General features: G+C 33.5%; 1 protein-coding gene across 6 annotated transcripts in view; it reads right to left on the reverse strand.

Annotated features, from left to right (window-relative positions):
- MEF2A (myocyte enhancer factor 2A) overlaps window positions 1–24,573 on the reverse strand; it is a 121,998-nt gene that overhangs the window by 35,573 nt on the left and 61,852 nt on the right. For 5 of the 6 annotated variants that reach the window (XM_072950702.1, XM_072950698.1, XM_072950697.1 and 2 more), the window contains one exon: window positions 17,940–18,143. In XM_072950702.1, coding sequence (XP_072806803.1) covers window positions 17,940–18,143 — 204 coding nt within the window. Of the gene's footprint in view, window positions 1–12,070; window positions 12,142–17,939; window positions 18,144–24,573 lie in introns of those variants that run through there. The other variant, XM_072950701.1, reaches the window with a different exon arrangement.

Consider the following 24,573-nt stretch of genomic DNA (forward strand, 5'->3'; position numbering starts at 1 on the left):
TTCAAATACAGTAAACCTTAGATATAAGCAAAATCATGATCCCATTATACATCAAGAGAAAAGGAATATTCACATATTTGTATTCTTCCTTTCCAAACTTCCTAGAGAATACTAAATAACTCTGTTCGGACAGTTAACAATTCAAATCTGGTTACAGCCTGATCCAACACACCTGTTAGGGCCAATGAGTATAAGAACTGAAATACAAATGTATGAAAATGATGCTTTGGGAAGTTACCATAGTACCCTTATAAAATGAGTATTTCAGCAATTTCATCTACTGACATTCCTTTCTGCCTGAGAGTTCAACTTATTCATAAGAATAGGCACAACACCCCAGTAATTTCATTCCTAATTTGTTCTTAAGAATTATCATTTTCATACATAACTCTGAAGTAGAGAAATTCAAATACCTATTTATATATGACAGAAAGGACTCTTTCCTATGCAGAATGTACATATTGTTACAGACTTCACATATCTTTAAAATCTGTATTAAAAACTAAGTCAGCATAATCTTTTCCACACTTTGCTAACTCTTTCTAGACAGCTCCCTCATGGATTGACCTAATCCACTGAACTGACTTTGTGGAGAATTTTCTTGAGTGTCATCAGAGTATCCCTGACATCACACTGACTCTTTTTTTCTTATTCTGGGATAGACATATAGTGAATGGTTGGTTTTATGATTTTTAATTTTTTAAATTAAAATCATCACAAAAGGACTTGTCTAGCATTTAAAAGCATAAAATTTAAAACCTAGGGCTTAACAATCTATGGAATATTAATTCACTTCCAAAATGTCTAAATTTTAAAAAATGCTGATGGGTCTTATTTTAAAGCAGAATTTTTAGGTTTCAACAACTTAGCTAGCTGTGAGACTTGTTGATTTTCCAGGCAACTACAGAGAAGCTTTAGGAAGTTAAATTTTTTCAAGTAAGCCTACCTGTCAGAGCTTGTTTAGTTAAGAAATGTTTGCACAACAGACTAGTACTAGATGTGTGCATTTACAAGTGATTATTTATATTAGATTTAAGGAATATTTTTAAATAATTCATAATAACAGATCTCAGTGTCCTTTAAAACATCATTTATAATAATTACGAATGCTTATTTTACTCATTTCCTCTTGAGAGAAGCAAAAGGGAAACACACAATACATTAAGGTTTGAGATTTTTTTCCTTAATTTCTCTGAAGTTCTTTAAAATTTCACTTTACTCTATTTGATTTTTTCCTTGCACGCTTAAAGACATAAGAAATCACTGGTATAGATATGTTAGCCTATCGATTACTTGGCATGTGCTACGAATCCCACACACAATGCCTGAAACCCCCACCACAACATAATCACTAACCATGAGCACACAGCAAACACTATACCTACTTCCCCAACACTGGCTCCATGGCTCTGAGTTCTATGAGTCTAACTAATCACATAGACTTTTATATGTACTCAGCCATGAAAGGTCCTGTTGTTTAGAACTGAAGGATGGAGACATGTACCCTCCCCCATCCATGGTGGCAGCAAGGTCTGCTTGCCAACTCTGCATCTTGCTATCAGCAGTGAAGACATTAACACTCAGAATACTGGAACACAATGAACTTTTATAACCTACGCAGCTCTAGATACAGAACAGAAACAGTAGGTGCCTACACACAGATTTTATCATAAAGTTGATTTATTCTAGCCTGAAATCTCTAGGTATTTTCCCCTCATATTTATATATTCTAAGACTAGGTAATTCATAGTCTTGCTCTTCCACTAACAGCAATCACCAAGTATGTCCCTTTGAACATTTAAAATTGCACAAGAGAAGAATATGGCTTTAGTTTAATAATCACAAAACTTTTTTATTGTACAATGGTAGGGTTAACCCTACTTGTACTCATGAGGAAGAACAGTGCTCTCGTATCTCTGGCTCTGCAAACCCTCACTTTAGATGGGGTTCCTGTCACTGTGAGAGAATTTAGGAGGCTGTATCAGCCCTGCAGATAACAAGTTACTGTGCCTCTGCAGGATATCCAACTTGTGTCTTCTTATCACCACAACATGGAGGGTTGTTGTGAGCACCCAACTACCATAAAAAGACTTTTTCTGTCTTCTTTATCATTACCACATAGCATAATAGTAAAAGTTCCTCCTCTGTCACTGGTACTAACAAGTGGAATGTTGTAATCTATTAACAAGGCCAAGTGAGGCATATAAGAAACAGGCTAGCTTCAGTTTTCTCACGTGCTTCAAGTTAGCCACAATAAACACACTTGCTCAGTGAAGAAAACACTGTCTGAATGGTCTCTATGAGTGAGGAATCTGCTTTTAAGTGGGAAAAAATTCAAGAGTATTAGCACTGTGTGCTTACTCTATGGCTATTACTGATGATTATACTGTCCCATTCCAAAGTAAATAGGACTTTAAAAGTAGTTTATTCTTACATATGTGACTGACAGTTTTTCAGTGCCATTACGACAAACTTAAGGGGAAAACTCAATTGCGCCAAAATAGTTTCACATTTCAGTGGCATATACCATTGAAGTTAATTTATCCCAGTTGCTTTTCTTAAATAATTGTATTCTGAAACACACATTATAAATTGCTAAAGGGATCTGCTGTGATCAACAACTGAGGTATTAATCAACTTAAGCCGACCTGATACAACCTGTTCTATGTCCAGCGTTAGTCAGTGTTTCAAACACGTTTAAAGATTCTCGCTATCAAGATTATACACATGAAATCATAAAATTAATGCACCAAATTTTCATCAGTCCATATCTATAGAAGACAGAAAATTTATTTCTGGAGGGTCAGTTAAACATCTTTGAAGAACAAATACTTCTACTTGTCACAATAAAGTTAAATTCTATTATGATTTTAATGGCTTTTCTTTTTGTGATCTTGAGCCAATTCAGTCAAGGTACTTTCTGCATACTGTCATTTATGGTACAAAATATAGGTTTTAAACAATGGATGCCCTTAGCTAACATTTACCTTCAACACAATGTAAAGACAAAATGTGAAAGATTTTTCAATGAATCAAAAAGCAACTGCTAAATGTCTTTAATGGAAACTATGCATTGATTAGGACACATCCTTCCAGGCTATCTGATTCTATATGGTTTGTGCCTGTCTTCAAGCTATTTCACAACTTTGTAGATATATAGAGTTAGTCTGTAGAAAACTGATAATAAAGCAAATAATTAATGTTTACAGACACGCAAATAGATTCTGTCTGGTGGAGGTTCAACTGACTTCTTTCCTCACTGTGGAAGATGTTAGTTTTTGCATCTATGAAGCAAATTAATTTTGCCTTTTTGATGGGCTTATGGATTGTCTAATCTTTTGGACTTACCCATTAACCAGCTGCAACATTTTTTTTGGTTTCCGCAGTAATTAGTAAGTTAAAACCTTTGACTTATGTTCATTTTATATCTGTCTGAGAGTCATGATTTTACTTTTTTTGAAAAAAATTGTTTAACATTTCTTAAGAATGAAACTACCCTTGACTCATGATTCATAAGGATCTAAACTCAGGGGGAAAGATTTCCTAGTAATACTTGTTAGGATTTAGTATTAGATTGATTATTGGTTTTTTAAAAGAAAAAAGCAATGTGCTGTTATTTAAAATTTTTGAAAATATTTGATAATCTGATTAATGATCTGTATTAATTTATTATGGTTCAAGATTTGGAGATACCATGTACTATATATAAAATTAATATACAAGTTTCTTCTCTATAGCACAGGGAACTATATACTCAATACCTTGTAGTAACCTATAATGAAAAAGAATATGAAAACAAACAAAAATTACGGAAGTACAATCAGAGGAAGATTATGACCCTTCAGTACTCTTCTTCAAGAAATTAGGAGAAAATCCTTAATTCTTGTGACAATTCATAAATGGAACATTATTCATATCAGAGTATTAAGAGTGTAACCATCTAAAACTGCAAACCCCATACTCTTAAAACAGAGTTCCTCTCCATCTGAAGTTAATGAGTTCTAAAGTAAAAATCAAGCTATTGACCAAAGAGTGGTTAGTGCTTTACCTGAAAGCATTTCCAGGGAAAAAGGATTCCTACATCACATCTAAGCTTTCTCAATCGGAAATGCCCAAATTAAACTTACAAGAGAAGGTTTTGTTTTTGTTTTTTGGCATTAATTAAATCAGTTTTACCCAAATAAAGAGTGACTTAAAAGCCTTCTACCTACTAATTAAAAGACCTCATTGGTAGGAAAGCTCATAAGTTTAAAATTTTCATACCAACTTAAGGAGAAACTGTGAAAAACTGAAATTAGGAGGTATCCTGGCTAGAACCTCCACTGAGGTTATATCCATCTTTGTAACTTTGACGAGGCTATTTTACTACTCTGTAGAGATAAATGTTAGTTTAAAACTATCAGAAAACTGATAGTTAACTGCAAATAATTCCTATTCATAGAAGTTGTTTCCTGTAGAATGTCACTGATTATCACCTTGTGAATAGTGACCAAATTTGCTTGCATTTATAAATTCATTTTAGCATTCTTTAACTATTGCTGTTATTAAATAAAATCTTTGATACATGTTCGTTTTAAGGAGGCAAGAACAATGATATTTGGATTTTTTTTCCAAGTATATCCAGGTTTTCCTTTACATAATAAACTTAAAAAACAAACATATTTCAAAATAAATTAAAAATTAGAGGCAACTAATTTTAAATAGATTTCTTCTAGCTTATATTCTCTCATCAGCACAAAATAACATATTTAAAATTTAAGACATTTATTCTCCATGGAAATTATATATACACATATATGTATATATAAAATATATTATGTACAAATGCATGTACAAAATCTTTGGTATTTGTTTATGAAGAAATTAAGTATTCAGGATATTTTTATTATAAATATATTTAAATAAATATTTAAACTATGTGGAGTCTGAAATAAGACCTGGTAAAAATCCCAAGGGACTGGCGTAAGACATGCTACTAATTTTTAGATTCAGGAGTCTATATGCTGCCTGGGTGTTTACCAGAGCCCATGTCAGACAAGACTGCATTTTTAACTACTGCCAACCAAGAATTGAAATATTCTTTAATATATCTCAATTTTACAATAATTGTCAAATTCCACTTCAAATATAATCACAGCACTTAAAAGTGAAATTGGAATTAAAAGTAGTCAAAAGGTGTATATGGATAATTTTAAAATGTACAATAAGCTCATCAATTAAACCAACCCTCAACATCACCGCCCACCATACATCTCCTTTCTGTGAAGCAGCAAGGCAGCAGATGCTCCACAAATGCAGGCTGAGTGGATAATCTGCAGCTGGAGAACAAGGTGTAACTGAATACTTGTAACATAAAGGAATAATATCTCTTACGTTTCTTGGAAACTGGGGGAAAAGGACCAGTTTTAATACTTCTAATTCTTCCTAGACACTTTGAAAGCACATAAAAACATTTATTTTTAAAACTGTGAAACATACATAAGGAAAAAGACATCGAAATTTATGTAAAATTCAAGAATTATAAAGGGAACAACAATAATTTTAATCAGGTCAAAACAAAAACAAAAACAAAAACAAAAAGGCCAGAACCAGAATCCTACATATTTCCCTCAATCACACAACTCTCCCCTCTCTCCTCTATAGGTAATACCATCCTAACTCTGTGATGACAACTTTCTGTATCTGTATTGTCTTTATAGGGTGTGTGTGTGTGTGTGTGTGTGTGTATCTCACTAAAAATATAACTTAGCTTTGCTCATTTTTAAATATTATGTGAATGGAACATAGGCAATGTATTATTTTGTCTGGCCTCCTTCATTATACCTTAGTTTTATAGTATCACTGGATACGGTTGCATATAGTTACGGTTTGTTCATTTTCACTGTATATTATATTGCATGAGAAAAAAGCTGCATATCCTTTCTACTGCAGATAGGTATTAGAGTTGCTTCAATCTTTTGGCTATTATGAAGATGGTGTTATGCACATTTTTGCAGACACAGTTTACTGCATAGCTGCACACATTTCTCTAGGGTATAGTCTTAGAAGCAGTATTTAGTTCACAAAATAGTATCCAGTTATACTAGATGATGCAGAACTGGTTTTTAAAAGTAGTTGTATTAATGTACATTTCTACCTACGAGGATTTAATTTGCATTCCCTTGATTACTAAGAGAATGAAGCACATTTCATAACTATTGGCCATTTGGATTTTCTCTCTTTTGTGAGGTGCCAAGTGTTTTAGTATTCTGCCAATTTTCCTATTGAGTTGTTTGTCTTTTTTTAAATTGCTGTATAGTCATTCTTTTATTTGTAATCAACGTAAGTCCTTTGCTAATTTTATGCACTGTAAAAATCTTTTCCCATTATGTTGCAGGCTTAACCCTTGTCTTTGGATGAAAACAGGTTCTTAATTTTAGTAAAGTCAAATTGCTCAATTTTTTCCCTTTGCAATTATCCTTTATAGTAGTAGTATTTATGCCTTGTGTAAGAAATCCTCCCCTACCTCAAAATCATGAACATATTCTCCTGTATTATATCCTACAAGCTTTGTAATTTTGTCTTTCATATTTGGGACTATAATCTTCCTGGAGGTAGATTTTGTAAAAGATATGAATAGTCACCTTCTTAGATATATATCCAACTGTCCCAGGATCATTGCTTAAAGAGTTTCTTTCCCCCACTTTGATTTGAGATACCATATTATCTACCTAGGTGCATGGTTCTATTTCTGAGTTCTCTATTACTCCATTGACATGTTTGGCATTTGCTGTTTGTGCCATTGCCACAGCATCTTCATTACTACAGCTTTAAAATTAGTCTCAATGTATTGTAGTGCAAACCTTCTCACCTCGCTATTCTTCAGAGTGTCTTCTCTTCTTTTCCCCTGGAATTTCCTTATATATTTCAGAATCAGTTGCTGAATTCTTAAAAAAAAAATAATTTCTTGGAATTTCAACTGGCATTTCCTAACTCTATACAGATTATTTATGCAGGATTGATATATACAATATTGACAATTCCAATCCATGATAAAAGGATACTTTGTTAGGTCAACCCTACATTCCTAGGGTGAATCCAACTTAGTCATAATCTATTATCCCTTACATATACTTGTGGATTTAATTTCTGTATTAGTTAGCATAAGTGATGTTAGATGCTTTATGATGGATGCTCAATGATTTTGAAAGGTTATTTGAAGATTTCTGATGCCTAAAATAAAGTGCCTTTCTTCAAAAAGGATATATACATTTGCTCCACCCAAGTAACTGGCACACTAGATTTTCTTAGACTTTTTGTGTTATCTGACTTTGGCCTGTGATTCTTCACAATGCTGGTACTTGTTTTAGAACACCTCAAAGATAGCCTCTCTTTCTTACTTTTCTTCTCTTTGGCACAAAAAAACTCTCTTTGCAATCCTTTGCAAGTAGGGAAAAGGCAGTGGGCTCCCCTCTAATTGAAGTCCCACCATATAATATGGAAAGCAATCTATCAGACTTAGAGACCTACAAGTAGTAACTGTCCCCTTGCCTCTGAATCACTAAAACTTCATGAAGCTTAGTTTTTCAGCTGTTTTATTCAGATGGGCAAATGAGTCAGTGTAGCCAGAGTGCTAAACAATTTTTTACCTTTTAGGTTCTAATTTTTTCTTAGATTTTGGCCTGGCATATCCCTTAATAGCTCTCTGATGTTTAAAAAAAATTTCTGTACAATTCATCTAGCATTTTTAGTTGGCTTCAGTTAAAGGGTTGGTCCAGATAACCTGGCTCAACATTACTGGGGGGAAAAAATCAACATTTTTAGGAAAAAATGAGCCAAGAATTTTCTAATGACATCCACAAAATTTTTTTTGATGTTCTTGCTTCTTAAGTCAAATACAATAAAGAATTCCACATTTTCCACAGAGTTCCACCATCAACTTCCCCCAAAAGTTAAACACAGAGCTACCATACAATCCAGCAAAGACTATACCTGTGAGATATCCAAGAGAAATGAAAATGTGTCCATACAAAAACTTGTACACAAGTTTTATAGCAGCATTTTCACAACAGTCAAAAAGTAGAAACAACCCAATGTTCCTCTGTTGATAAATGGATAAGCAAATGTCATATATCCATACAACGAAATACTATTTAGCCATGAAATGAAAAATGAATACATGCTATGATATGGATGAAATTTGAAAACATCTGCTAAATCAAAGAAACTAGATATAAAAGACCACATATTGTGTGTAACTCCAGTAGAGGCAAATCCATAGACACAAAAAAGTAGATTAGTGGTGGCCAGGATGCAGGGGAAGGGGGATTGGGAAATAATGCTAATGGGTACCAAGTTTCTTTTTGGACTGATGAAAATGCTTTAGAATTAGTGTTCATGGTTGCACAAACTTCTGAGTGCACTAAAAACCTCTGAATTGTATAATTTAGAATGGTGAATTTTATGGTGTGTGGATTATATTTCAATAAAAAGATGGAGAAAGTTAATCTCAAGTATGTCTAAAGTGTCCACTGTGGTAGCCACTAGCTACACAAAGTTGCCTCACTGAGCATTCAATGTCACATAACAATAAAAGATATCTGAGGCAATGATCTATAAAGATATCAGGTAATATGAAAGCACTTTATTCAAGTTACTGAAAACTGTGGAAATGTTTACTATGATTGTGAATAATCATCACAATGGAATTTATACCTATTGAGTCCTATACCCAGGTACCAATGAACAGAACTAAGTAAAACAAAAGCCAATAGAATCTATGAAAACAACTTTAATTATACCCCAAAAGAAACTGGAAAATACAACTTCCCCTCTCTGAATAATTTTCTTTTATATAGCAGTCATTTATTCAGATGAACATAGCTGATGAATGTTATCTTTAAAAAAGAAAAGAAAATGAAAAGAAAGAACTGTCTACAGTTAAACAATACAGTCTGCTCTACCATACTGTATTTTTGGATGTAAATTAGCTCATATGAAACTGGTAAAGAGGGAATGATGTCAGTGTAATAAAGAAGTCACTTTGGTTCCCTGGCGATTTTTCCCTAGGAAAGGGGAGCCAGGAAAGAGGAAATAGCAGAAACAACTTTCAGCAGGAAAGGAAAGGCCTCCTGACAGCAGAGTATTTCTCTCTCATACTTTGTATCAGTGCTTCACAGTATGGCAGCCACTAGCTAGCTTAAACTAAAAATTCAGTTCCTTACTTGCACTAGTCATATTTCAAGTGCTCATCACCTACACTACTAATGGCTACCATACTGAACAGCATAATAGAACATTTCCATCATCACAGAAAGTTCAATAGTGCTGCTTTCAATGATGCTATGTACAGATGTTAAGTTCTTAAGACTGCCACTCTCAATATGAAGAAGCCAGAATCAACAAAATTGATGCCTGTGAAAACACAAAAACCGAAGCCCACTTCAACAGTCGAATCTCTACCAAACTGCTGTATTTTTTTGGTATGTAATATAAAAAACATCCCTGTTTTAAAGACTAGTTTCAGCCAGGTCTACTGTTGCTTGTGACCAGAAATAACGTAACTAATACAGAATAGTTTTAAAATGTTTTCACATACATTATCCTCAAAACCCACAAGGTTTAGACCTTTAATACTGCTTTCTCTTCTCATACTGAGCTTAGTACTGGTACCAGAAACTTTCAGTAAGTAACCAATTAATATGGCTAAGAAATGCTAATGATAATACTAATTATACCTGAAATATCAAATAATCAAATAAGATTTGAGAATTATAATACTTTTCAAACACCTAAATATCCACCTAAACCTTTACTTTTTAATTGTCCTTCAAAACATAACTGGTAGGTTTTTTACACCCCAAAGTAACAGAACAATTTCTAAAAACTTAATTCAACTATAAAAATGTGGAAAATAGCAATGAAAATATTTTGATTATATAATATTATGGGATAATCCTATATAAACACTGGTGGCATAAAAAAGCAAACTAAATTTTAAAATTCATGCACAAATACCAGTTGATATTTCTAAGGTCTTTTTGTAGAACATAACCATTTTTGAAGTTTTCAAGATAGATTCTAGAAATAACAACTCAAGCCCAGAAATTACCACAAAATACTAACTAGTTATATGAAAAGAAAATTTGTTCAGAACCAAAGCATAAGAAAAATATTCTCCATTGAATTACAAGAAGTAAATTTCAGTATGAATAATCAAGCTTTGGTACATTTGCTAAGACTCAAGCATACAGGTTATTTAACAATTTTTAAAAATCACTAACATTTTAAAAACAGTATTAAAGTTTACCTTCTGGTGTTCTACTGCTAATGAACTAAAATAAGATCTATAATATTCTTTGACTAAATAAATAAATATAGTCACATACCAATGTGCCTACACATGTAATAATATTCTTTACAGAATAGCCTTAGGATATACAAGGATCAAAGCACATATTAAAAGTTGTAAATCAACCCATCAAACAAAACCCTAGATAATTATAAGGTATATTTACTTTTCCAAAATATAAGTAGTTCATACTACCATTCGGAATTGTTTACATGTACAGCACTGATTGTATAACTATAAATTAAAAAGTAGAGTTATGACAAATGCCAAGAAGATCTCTCTCTTTAGACACTCCAGATCCCTAAACAGTTTCTCCCAGGACTGAGCTATAAAAATAACTTCAAAATAAATATAAAAACTGTAACTATCTCCTTAATTTTAAAGTATGTGTCTGAATGGCCTGGTTAAAAAAAAATGCATGTCTTCATTAGCTACCTTTATATAAGAAAACTGAAATATCACTATAGATATATCTCACTTTTCAGGCATACCCAGAACATTGTTAAATACGGTAAATACCCTCATTTTTTGTTCTAAATGAGCTTCCAACTCTAGTAGTAGTTTAACATTTATATGCTGAATGGTTAACATCTGGTGGAAAACATCAAAATCTTGGGATTCCAAGCATCTTGATTCCATACTGAAATGTATCTAACAAACAGACTTCTGAGGTAAGGTAATGTAATAGCCAACATGTCATCTTCTTAGGAAAACAGAAGACATGGCTAGCTACCACCATATTCCCAGTGTCTAATACAATGCCTCATACATAGTATGATAAGTATCAGTGCAATAAATTTAAAAGTGAAGAAATAATGCATTATATTAAATACTTTTACCCTATTCTCTTCCCTTTCTCTTTAACCCCAATCAAGAAGGTTACAATGCAATTCTAATAGAATTAATAGCTTGGGGAGTGCAGAATAGTCAGTAAAACTCAAGCAGCTGTTCTATTAGGCTCCTTCAATAGCTACCCAAAGCTTCAGGAGAAAGTCAAGGGCATTACACATCTCTTCAGAATCTGGTTTACTTCTTAGGTCTTCGCTATTTCCACTCTTCACACTACACTACAGCTATACTTAGCTGATTTTAACTCCATACAATATTTGTGCTATGTCTCATTTCTTCCTTTCCACAGAAGTTGCCCCCCTAACCTACAACACCCTTTCTTTTAACCCCTTTTCCCTCACCAACCCTATCCTTTAAAGGACTCAGGTGATGGTGTCACATCTAGAGAACATTTTCTCTGACCAGTCTCCCAATTCTCCTTCTTCCACTGGTCAAAAATTTGGTAAATGTATCAAAGAACTTCTAGAGAAAAAAGAACAACTTATCTAAGTACTAAACATTCAATCCATGACACACAGGGACATAAAAAGGACACAAAGGTATTCGTCAATAACCACAAGAAATGCATTACAGAAATGTGAGCTATATTATAAAGCGATACATGTATCATCCTTTTTATCTATGAACTCCTGTTTATAAATCAACACCATCAATCTCTGATGGAGAAAAACCTGACCTCAAGAAAATAAAAAGCACATGTAGAGATGCATTGTTCCTTATAGAAAGCACATAAATGAAAATCAATATTGTATGATAAATAATAATATTCAAATACACAGTAAAATGAAAATAGTAAAACTGAAATTGCAAGAGCTATGGTGACTGCTGTGTGAGGTGATGGTGCAGGACATGTGGGAAGAGGAGGAGAGCCATGAGGATTGCGTGCCTCACCCTGTGAATCACCATCCTGCTGCTTCAGGCTCTGTTAGGAATAAAAGAGCAAGGCAGGGGGCTGGAGGTGGAGGGAAGCTTTGTCTTGTCTTCAGGTGTTTCATTATTTTTTCCCTTTCCCTGCCGCTCCACTGCAGCCCTGTAAAACATTAGGCAAGCCTCTTAAACACTCCCTGTCTGTTCCATTCCTCATCTGTAACATGGGGAGAAAAAAACTGACTGGCTCAAAAAGGCTCTGTGAGGACTTAATACTGTCAGAAAACCTAAACACAGTCACGCCTCCAGTTCTATAACTAGTTGATCTCAGGAGACAAAAGTCATTTATCTTTCTTTTTTGCTCAACTGAGGAACTGGAGTCCATCTCCCCACACATTCCCACCAGCCCCCTTAAACACACTCAAAGAAGTACATGTAACTACACAGAACGGAATCAAAAGGTTACCCATCAAAAACGTGTTCCCTAGTTTGCAATTCACACCAATATCAGCATACTATCTTCAATTGCTCTTTAGAAGGTCTTAAAAGTTACAATTTGTGGTTGCTCACTGCTTGAAATTATTTCAGAGGACAGATACTCTTAGGAAAAAGCCGGATAAGTACTGCCAAGAGACTGCATTGTTAACGTGAAGCTTTTAGTTTCCCTGCACTTAGGACAAGTTAACTCAAGTTAATACAAGATTGCTTAGACCTCATCTCAAAAGGTTCTGATTCAGCAGGTCTGAGATGGGGCCCAAGAACTTAAGATCAGTAACAAGTTCTCGAGTGATGCTAATAATGTTTCTGGTCAGGGCACCACACTCTGAGAACGAACTGATTTTAAATAACGTACTCCTTAGCATGATCACTTTTACTACCAGCTGTTTTTTAAATAATTGATAGATGCATCTTATATTGATTCCCTATCTTCCTTTCTTTAAGATGTTATTTTCAAATTCCATTGTAATTTGAGAGCAGGGAACAACTATTAAGACTCAAAAAAGCAGATTTTCTCTCCCTTTAGAATCTAAATTATCAGTCTTATTTCATTTATCACTGTGCCTCAACTTCCTCAACTGTGAAATGGGGACAATTAGAGGGATTCAATAAGATAATATAAGTAAAAGCCCTTGGAAGAATTACCAGGTCATATTAAATACTTGATAAATATTATATATTATTCTTATTGCAATTATCCTCATTCATTTTCTGTTTATTATTGAGGAAAACTTGTTCATGTTTGCTATGTGTTATACATGACCGGTATATGTATAAAATCTTATCCATTTATGATAAAATGTTCCAGAGCACTGATGGATTTGGTAAACTGGGGAGCAAAGGAAGGGGATAATGTCAAAGATCCAGGTTCTAATCCCTGTTCTGACACTAAATTGCTACATGACTCTGGGAAAGTTATTTAACTGTAGTCTCAGTTTCTGCTTCTGAAAAAGCTTATCTTAAATATGAAGATCAAATGAGATAATGCACGTTAAAAAAATTTTTAAGTACTGCAGTATTCCTGTGGTGAAGAAAATACCTCTATTTGGGAACAGTTCACAAGGTGTTAATAAGAGAGATAAATGGCCCCTGTATTTACATCCTTAAACGACAGCATAATGATCTAAATTACCACATAAGATATTTACTGAATATTCTCCAAAGCCACCAAGTCACAGCTATTTTAAATATTATGAGTAGAAATATTTAATATTTCAAGTACTATTGCAACATGAAAGAAAAAAGTGAGTACAAAAGTAATCTTAGGCGTTTTTTTGTGTAGCAGATGCTAAAATTCTCTTTTCATGCCTTTAGCATAACTTTCATTTGATGCCAAAACCTTCTATTGGTTCTAGGATTTTATTTAGTATAAATTCAATGTATATACACATCTGTATCAACAATGGTGACTAATCATATTGGTGATTTTCATTTCTAGTTTCTAATACTCTAGGAGATATCTAATGGTCTTAAAAAATTACATAATACAGTTCACAAGTTTTTAAATCTTAGCTTACTGAAAAGAAAATTTGGGAGTTATAACATTTTCTTTGTACATTTCAATTAAATGACTACTTTTTGTAGGACCAATCAAAAGTCTGCCACCTGTTTTTGTGTCAGTGCTTACCAACATGAAAAAATACATGTATCTTTGATGTCTCCTAATGAACTATAGGAAATAAGGTAGTAAAACTCATTTTTTGTACAGAAGATATTCCTGAAAAGCAGTATGCAAACATTTCAAATAAGATATCATTTTAAATACAGCAGTGATACTCTCTATTTCAAAGAAATCCAGTTATGAAGTCTCTTATAAAGTTTATCTCAATGACAATCTCCTAATGTGTAAGTTTCCATTTTCATGTGTTTAGCTTTCTCAACACAGGAGGTCCATACCAACCACAAGACACTGGAGACTTTAATTTAAACTACCTTAAAACAGACTTTAATGTAAAATACCTTAAAAAAACAAAGCTATATAGAAATAATTTGTATTAACTGTAATTAAAACATTTAAACTGATTAAAATTTTAAGAGACTCGTTTTAAAATATAAATAATATGAAACAAGGAAAAGCAAAGACAGAACACCATTCTGTAGATGGGTTTCTAACACCTGTGTTTAAAAATTGAAAGGTAGATAAATGTAAGCATCATGTCTTCCTCTCTGTTTATCATCACAATATTCAAATACCAGCTACTTCGACTTTTACTATATTATATTTATTCTATAGTGCTCTCAGAGAACATACTAGATCTACTCCCAGAGGGATAATGCATGTGCATCCTTATGCTGTAGACTATGCAGGAGTCGTTAACATTACAGGGCACGCATCTTTCTTCTCTTCATGGTACATCCCCAAAGGGCCTGTGTTTAGGATACAACAGATCAGAAATACATCTACAGAGGACTCCATTTGAATATATTCAAGACTCTGTCAAAGGATATTTTAGTAATATGGGGAAAGTAAAACCCTGCTGATTTTAAAGACTAACATATATACAACAGGAAATAGGTGAATTCAGGTTAGAGGCCTTATCTGTAAGTTGTTCAACAAAGTTTTCAGTTAGTTTCACTGCTGATCACATTACATAAGGAAATACTCTAAAGTAGATGACTTATAGCTTGTTCCATTTATTGCTGATGTGCACAGCCACATGAGAAGACCAAAGAGTCCAGAATATCAACAATGTGTTAAAATTTTATAGATATAAAATCTTCAGTTGGTAAAAGTGTATCTCAATGGTATACAAAACTGTAGGTAGAAAAAGTCTTGTGGCTTGAATTAGAAATCTCTAACATCATTTTGCCAAGTGTATGGCACACAGGAACCCCTAAAATATTTCTGTCAAATGAACAAAGGGACATCAAAAAGTTTGCTTCCAATTACTACAACTGTTTTAAAGGAAACTACGTGAAAAAGGAAAAAAATATTTATAATGGCATTCTAAAAATATCCTTAAATGAGATATTTGTAAAGCACTTAGAAAGTGGCCCACAGGAAGGTCTATGTAAATATTTGTTATTACTCTTATTCTGTTAACTTAGTTTGGTTCACAACAATCTTGGTAGCTTCATTAGTATAAATCCATTACCATCACTGATAAAAAGAACTAAGGTGTGTATGCACTACTAGCGAGGATGTAGCTGCATCACCTTTATATGTGGAAAAAGAATATCTTACAAGGGAAACCAGTATTGTCTAAGAGTGAAAATTAACTCAGTGACACATTTACAAGAAAGGTGAATTAAGCCTTATAATTTTATCCTACCACAACAAATTAAATCCCTTATAATCCAATGTGTCTTCTGCCTACTATATTTATATAATTCAGAACTTCATAAAGGGTTATTGGTAAGATTCATGTTCACTTATAACTAAGAAATCCAATTAAAAAAATAAAACATCAAAATGCTAATTGATAATTGACCTGCAAAACTTTTCCTTCATACTGAAGCAAACTGTAATATAGGAGGACTGCTAAAAGATGTTTGGGATTTACTCTCTTACACTTCGATTGCTGACCACAACACAGGTGAAGACTGAGGTAGTTTGAAAATTCTGTGAGGATTCAATCACACTATATTCTCCATATTCTCTAAGGAAGTAAGCTTTAGGCAGTGTGAAGCACCCTCAACTCCCAGGGGCCAAGAACAACAACTGCTGCAATAAAAAAGCAGAGTAGTTAGGGTTAAGGAGGAGGTTGCCTTCTACAATGAAACTAGCTTGAATACCTATTTGTTGACACCATTAAAGTCAACTCTATTTCTTTGTTTGACTTAAGGCAGTGGAGCTTTTGATAAGACACAGAGATTTTTTAAAACAAGATGTCATTTTAAACTAAACACTAGGGATACTCTCTGTTTCAAGGAAATTCAGTTATGTAGTCTCGTATGAAGCTTAACCAAATGAAGATTTCCTAGTTTACAAAATGATGATTCAAAATGCATAAGGATATATAACAGGGAAACAGTGTACTAAATAGTTTATATTGCACATAAGTGATAAGATATACCCCAAAAAGTTCAATGATTTAAAATAATTTACAATTGATAAAAACATTACTGTGGTAAAGAATCTGGCTAAACATGTAAGCATGGAATTTAATTTATCAACAAAAGCGGGTCAAAAGCTTCATATACACTTCAGAGGAGGTTCAAGGCAGCAAACCACTTAAATAAAACAGTGGGCAAATCAAGCAACAGAAATGAGTCATAGCTGTAATTACACTATATTTTACTTTTCATTTCAAACAATTGATTAATTGCTAAAAAATAAATATTGTTTTTAAATATAAGCATGAGAAAAATTTTTTTGCAGTAGCAATCAATTACTACCCAAAAAGGAATCTAAGGCAGAAAAACATAGGGGAATTTAAAAATGTATTTTCAGAACTATAACATAATCTGTGGAAGCAAATAAGTTAGAATCCTACACAATGAAATAAAATTTCTTCCTCTATCTTAATTTTAATTTCTCAAATAAAATCTAAGTTGGGACTTCATTTCTTCTTTTATAGTTAGGTTTGCATCAGTTCACATGGTTTCAGGACTTAAGCCAAAGAAATACCTAATTTACTGAAGCAGTTTTCTAATATTACAAAACTAAGCCAAAGTATATGTCTTGTGAAACAGTGGGGAAAAAAATTCCTGTTTTGAATAAAAATTTTAAAAACCTCTATATATAAACAAAAAAGATGAATGACTATGAAACTAATTTAAAATGCTATCAGAAATATACATAGAAAGTTAATTTCTATAAGAAGATTTTGCAACAGGAAAGAATTAAAAGACAAAAGCATACTGGATCTCTTTTTTGAAGGTTTTGTTTTAAAACACTTTCTCAACAGATCAAAATCATTTCAAAAAATTTCCTTTTATTTTCACTTACTTAGGTTGGTAGAACTATGAGAGATACTGAAGGTCAACAGATATTAAAAAAAGAAAGAAAGAAAATGAGACCATCCTCCTCCCACAAGTAAACACTATTAATAAAACAGAAATAATATTTACATCATTTTCTTCTACTTCTTTCATGTTTAAAGTGATGACATCAAGACATATTTTAACTAAAACTGCACACTTTCCAAAGTGACATAGTTTCTTACGAATTTAAAAACTCATATAAAATAAGTAATCATGAACAAAATGTTAGACTATACTAGTGTTTTTATAAAACCACCTCATTTATTTTTCCTCAATGATTAGGATATATTTAAACATAAGTGGGTCATCATACAGCAATAATTAGATCCTTCTAAGAAACAACTCAGAGAAAAGATGTATCTATAACTGATTCATACTTTGGATATAAAAAGCAATCTTTCCGTTAAAGTTATTAAACGAATATTTAATTATTATCTGCAATTCAGGCATTACTAGAGATATGTGTTACCTCAACGATATCCAAGTTGGTTCTGCTTTCATGAGGTTCATTATATTCTGTATACTTGAGAAGAACTTTGTCCATATCAGTGCTGGCATACTGAAACAGCTTGTTAGAGCTGTTGAAAATGATGAGTGCTATTTCACAGTCACACAGCACACTAAGTTCATAGGCTTTCTTCATTAATCCGAACTTTCTCTTTGTAAAAGTAACCTAGACAATAAAAAAAGTGTATTTTATTAAAGGCATCAGTAGTACTTGAATACAGACTACCTACATCCACTCAGCTAACCTGTACCTCTCCCTTCTTCCCAAGCCCTTCTATTGTACCCACTGAAATTCACAGTCTAGGATAAGCAAAGTCCCAAGTGTTCTCAAATTCTTTAAATATTTCTTTCTCAAAGAGAACTCTATCACTGAAGTCCTCTCAAATAGAGACTGATTTTTATTTGTTTTAAAATATCATACCTCCTGCACTCAAGAGCCTGGAAGATATGTCTTTTTAGCTCCCCGTTCTCTTCTCCAATTAATTTTTCTTTCTCCTCCTCTAAAAACCCCAGCTGTTTTGAAGCTTCAGCCATGAAATTTATACCACCCAATAACTCTCCTTGTGGTGACCCCCTGGTCACTCTCCCTCGTGCACTGGTAATTATCACCTAACTACTTCTCCTTCTAACCCTGTTCTTTTCTCTGGTGACTTCAGCATCTGCATAAAAAACTAGTGCAAATACCTCAGCCTCTCAGCTCCTCAGTTCCTTTACCTCTCAACCTCCAAAATGATCAACTGCCACCAGATATCAAGTCCTTAACTCTGCCATCACCAATAATCATTATCAACTCCAAAATCTCAATTTCATGCATTCCACTTTGACTACCTCCTATCCAGCTTTCCTATTTTGTATTCTCTCCAGAAATTTCTTAAATCTTCATCAAGTCCTCCATTTACCTCATCACTCTGTTACCATCTACACATTCGCATGCCCTTTCTTCCCTCTTTAGATTCCATGCTCCATCACTATTTTCACTTCCTTGCAAAATCACATAACTCCTTTAGCCTTCTGTCATTAACTTACTTGCCTGGCACAGCCCCAACCAGGGACTGACTCCTCTATTCATATAACCATTTATCTCTGTATCTCTATGCAAGTAGCTGGTAACTACTGGGAACACAAGTGTGCACACCCACGCATACCCTGCTGGAGTTTCTAAACTGATGAGCATAAATCTGAACACTTAAATGCCTGGCAGTTTAACTTGGCTGATTTGTCTTATTAGCCCATTTTCCAGGTCAACTACCTTCTCTCCCTCAAATCCACTCTCTGCTGATAACCTTGCCTCAAACCACTGAGAAATAAGCAGCAACAATCTCACTTCCCATTACCAAATCTATCAATTCAAATGCTTCATCTATACTGTTCCACACTGTGCCTTCTCTGCTGTTATTACTGACATTTCTGTTCCTACTCCTTTCCACATGTTTTACTCTCTTCCCCATCATTTCCTTCCTCTCTATCAGATCAAAGACCAAAGCTTATAAACATGCTCTAACACTTCCTTTAACTGCACGTTGCCTCCCCAGTTTCCATCCCTTTTCTTCACCCCTTTTTCTGCTTTACTTCAGAGTAAAACTGTTTGAAAGAAACACCTATAGTTGTTGTTTCCAATTTCTTACCACCTATTCTCTCCTCAACTACTGCAATCAGACTTCCAGTCCCCACATTCCACTAAGACTTGTCAATATCATTATTAGTGCCTCCAATTTGTGATTAAAGTCAATGGTCATTTTTTCTTTCTTATTCTACTATATAATAGCTCAGCAGCATTTTACAAAGTTGACTATGTTCTCACTCCTTGAACATTTTTTTCCCCAGGTGTTTATGACACAACACTGTCCTGGTTTTCCTTCTAGTTTCAGGGACTCCTTCGTCTCAGCCTCCAGCATTCTATCCTTTTCCTCTGCTCAACCTCTACTTATTGAAGTGCCTGTGAGCTTTAGACCTGAGTTTCCTTCTCTTCACTTTCACAGATCTTGTCAGGTAACTGCATCCAGCTTCATGATTTTAAAAGGAACAAATATGCTCCTTCCACAGTCTTCTCCATTTCAGCAAAAGGTACTGTCATCCATTCGAACAAAATCAAATAATATCTATGAGTTATCCCTGATCCTTCTTATCACAATAATCTACTCACCCAATTATTCAGCAAAATTGTGTTAACTCTACCTCTAAAACATATGGCAAATCTATCAAATTCTGTCTACACCACTACCACCTTAAGTTACACAATCTCTCATGTATATTATTTATATAATCATCTTATTAGATTTCCTGCTTTACTTATTGTACACTACAGCATTATTTGCCACATCCCTGCCAGAGTGATATATAAACAAATATATAATTTTATATAAATATATATATCAAATATAACATATTTTGCTTGCCCTTCTATTTTCCCTTGAACTAACGTAAACCCCTTAACCCACATTTTCAACTTACGATTTTTCATTCCACATTTTTGTATAAGATCATATAATCATATACACATATAAGGGATCCTGACAGCATTTTACAAAACTGGGACTCTAGCAATAGTCTATTTTGTTTTCCTCATTTACCCACATTCATACATATATCTCTAAGTTAAATGGTATAGTTCTAAGGTACTCTTTTAAACAATTTCATAATTTTTTCATATGTTGCTAGTCTTTTGCTAGTATGATAGATGCAAAATAAAAATCTCATTTTTAAAATATGCATTTAAAAATAAACTATTTACTTATTGAAGTATTCGATTTACAAAGTGTTAATTTCTGGTGTATAACATAGTGATTCATATATATATATATATGTGTATATATATATATACACACATATATGTGTATATATATATATATACACACACACACATTCCTTTTCATTTTCTTTTTCATTGCAGGCCATTATAAGGTATTGAACATAGTTCCCTGTGCTATACAGTAGGAACCTGTTTATCTATTTTATATAGTAGTAGTTATATTATATTATTATATAATACATACATACATACATATATACATATACACACACACACACACATATATATATATATAATGTAGTAGTTACTACTACAAATCCTGAACTCCCAATTTATCCCTCCGCACCCCTTTGCCCTTTAGTAAGCATAAGTGTTTTCTATGTCTGAGTCCATCTCTGGTTTGTAAATAGGTTCATTTGTGTCCTTTATTTTTTTTTTTTAGGTTCCACATATAAGTGATATCTTACATTTTTTCTTTCTCTTTCTGACTTAACTTCACTTAGTATGATGATCTCCAGGTCTATCCATGTTGCTGCAAATGGCATTATTTTATTCTTTTTATGGTTGAGTACTATTCCATTGTGTGTCTGTGTGTGTGTGTGTGTCTGTGTGTGTCTTTGTGTGTATGTACCACAACTTCTTTATCCAGTCATCTGTTGATGGACATTTAGGTTGCTTCCATGTCTTGGCTATTGTAAATAGTGCTGTTATGTACACTGGGGTGCGTGTATCTTTTCAAATTGGAGTTTTCTCCAGATATATGCCCAGGAGTGGGTTTGCTGAATCATACAGTAAGTCTATTTTTAATTTTTTAAGGAACCTCCATACTGTTTTCCATAGTGGCTGCACCAGTTTACATTCCCACCAACAGTGCAGGAGGGCTTCCTTTTCTCCACATCCTCTCCAGCATTTACTGTTTGTGGACTTTTTAATGAAGGCCATTCTGATCTGTGTGAGGTGATACCTCACTGTAGTTTTGATTTAAATTTCTCTGATAATTAGTGATACTGAGTATTTTTTCATGTGTCTGTTGTTTACATCTCTTGCCCATTTTTGGACTGTGTTGTCTGTTGTTCTGCTACTGTTTTTATGAGCTGTTTGTACATTCTGGAAATTAAGCCACTGTCAGTCACATTGTTTGCAAATATTTTCTTCCATTCTGTAGGCTGTCTTTTCATTTTATTTATGGTTTCCATTGCTATGCAAAAGCTTGTAAGTTTAACTAGGTCCCATTTGTTTATTTTTAATTTTATTTCTATTACCTTGGTAGACTGCCTTGGGAGAACAGTGCTATGATTTACCAGAGAATGGTCTGCCTATAGTCTCTTCTAGAGGTTTATAGTGTCTTATCTTATGTTTAAATCTTTAAGCCATTTTAAGTTTATCTTTGTGTATGGTGTAAGGGAGTGTTCTAATTTCACTGATTTACGTACAGCTATATCCTTCAATCAGATTACCTTTTAATATTTAAACACATTTGCACTCTCCAAACATACACTTTTTTTCTGAACCCTTCGGACTAAGCTGCAGATTTTAAGGTCCTTTGGCCCCTAAATATGATCTTAAAAACACAGACAAATTATCAAAATAAAAAAACCCAACATGGAAACAGCACTATTACCTAATCTATAAACTTTAAATTTCTCAAGTGTCCCACTAATTTTCTTTATAGAGGGGAAAAAAGGTCCCCCCCGCCTCTAGCACAGAATCCAATCTAGGATTAGATTTTGCATTTAATTGCATCATCTTTAATCTGAAACACTTCCTCGGTCTTTATCTTTCAGGATCTTGGCACTTCTGCAGAATATGTGCCATTTATATTGTACTATATATCTCAATTTGGCTTTGTCTGGTGTTTCTTTCTGATTATACTCAGATTGTGTATTTTGGCAGGAGCAGTTTTAAGTGACGTTGTATCCTCAATACATCACATGAAAAGTCCACGTAATACCTATTTGCCCTCCAATTAGTATTGTTAAATTGATTAAGGTAGTGTCTGCCAGGTTGTTCCCCTGCAAAGTTACTATTTCCCTCCGTAATTAGTAAGTATATTGTGAAGATTTCCATGTAAATATCCTGTTTTCTTATCAAACTTTAATTGATTTTAGCATCCATTGATGATTATTGCCTGAAAAATTATTACTATGGTGGTTGTCAAATGGAGATCTTCTAATTCCATTAAACTTTCTATCTACATTTACTAGCTGGCATTTTACTGTGTGAGTTTTCCTTTTCCTTCATACCTTCATTCATGTCAGCATCAACTCATGGATTCTTACCTTATTCTACAGGTTATAACCCATTCATATCAAACTGTCTTTTACTTCACCCACTATACTGACTTCCTGTGTCCATCTGACATGTTCCCAATATTCCTTGAACTTCCTGGCACAGTCGGATATTCCAGGCTCTTTCTGTTCTTTCCCTGTCTCAGCCCTAGAATCAGCCATTTCACCAGAGAGCTGAGCTCTGATTCCTTTTAGTAGATAACTGTATTTAGAAACCAAGATCTAGATGTAAGTTACTTGGGTATCATTGTTTCTAGGCCCTCTCAACAGACAGAACTAGGAAATATGAATACGTATAGACAACACACACACACTTCAGTATCTGCTTCTATTTTTATCAAAATATATACTAGAATTTATGATACTTCCAATTCTATGCTATAGGGTTTATTCTAGCCTTCCCCTGTTCATAGCTGTAACTTCCTTCTCTGACAGTAAGAAACCCAGCTCCCATTATCCACAATATATTTACTTATTTGCTCAATCTTAGAATATACTTTAAGTACTTTTAAAATTGCTAATCCATACTATGAAAAAACAAACCTACCAACTAGAAACAAAAGACAATTCTTTTGCTGAGAGCCCGAAGGACTGGGTCAAGGGATAAATGCAAACATAACTGTGTTGGATATTATCAAATACCACATCCCCAAATGACTATACAAATTTGCATTCCCAACTGCAGTGCAAAGGAGGGCTTACTTCTTCACAGACTTGCAAATACTTTCATTAATAAAAGTATTTAAGAGCTATGAATTTTCTTCTGATTCCTACATTAAATACATTCCAAAAATACTGATGTATACTATTTTCAATATTATTTTTTAGAAATCATGTAATTTCAGTTATGTAGTTCCTCTTTTACCCAAAAGTTGTTAGACTGGCATCAAACTTTTAAAAAAAGAAATTCCAAGCTAGAATTGGTCTTAACAAATGAACAAACAAAATTAATTTCTAGTTTTACTACATGGTAATCAGTATATGTTTGTAATATTTCTCTCTTATTGAATTTACTGATGTTTCTTTGGTTAGGTAAGACACCATCAATTTTGGTGAATGTTCTATGTGCACTTATATACTCTATTTTCTGAGTAATGTTCAACATACCACTTTAGGTCAATTTTATTGATTATACTCTTAAGATCTGGTATACCCTCACAATTATTTTTTGTCCATTTGATCTATCTCACATTAAGATTAGTGTATTTAAGTATCTTACTATTAGTTTGTTTCCATTTATGTTTCTTTGTATCTCAATTTTTGCTTGATGAAGGTAATATTTAGTGTATCAATATTCCCTAATTCTTACATCTTCAAGGTAACTGCAGCTTTTAGCATTGAAAAGTATCTCTCTTTGTCCCATTTAATGCTTTTTGTCTTCTATCCAGCACTGTCTAATATCAGTACTGTACCTCATTTTCTTATTGCTTCCATTTGTCTGGTACACCTTTTCCCATCTCTTTACTTTTAGTCTTTCTGATCATTCCACTTTAGGTATGTCTCTTTCTGCCAAAAGTTGAGGCTTGTGAACTAAACTGAAAATGTTTCTTTTAATAAAG

The sequence above is a fragment of the Vicugna pacos genome, chromosome 27, assembly GCF_048564905.1.
Source record: "Vicugna pacos chromosome 27, VicPac4, whole genome shotgun sequence".
NCBI lineage: Eukaryota > Metazoa > Chordata > Mammalia > Artiodactyla > Camelidae > Vicugna > Vicugna pacos.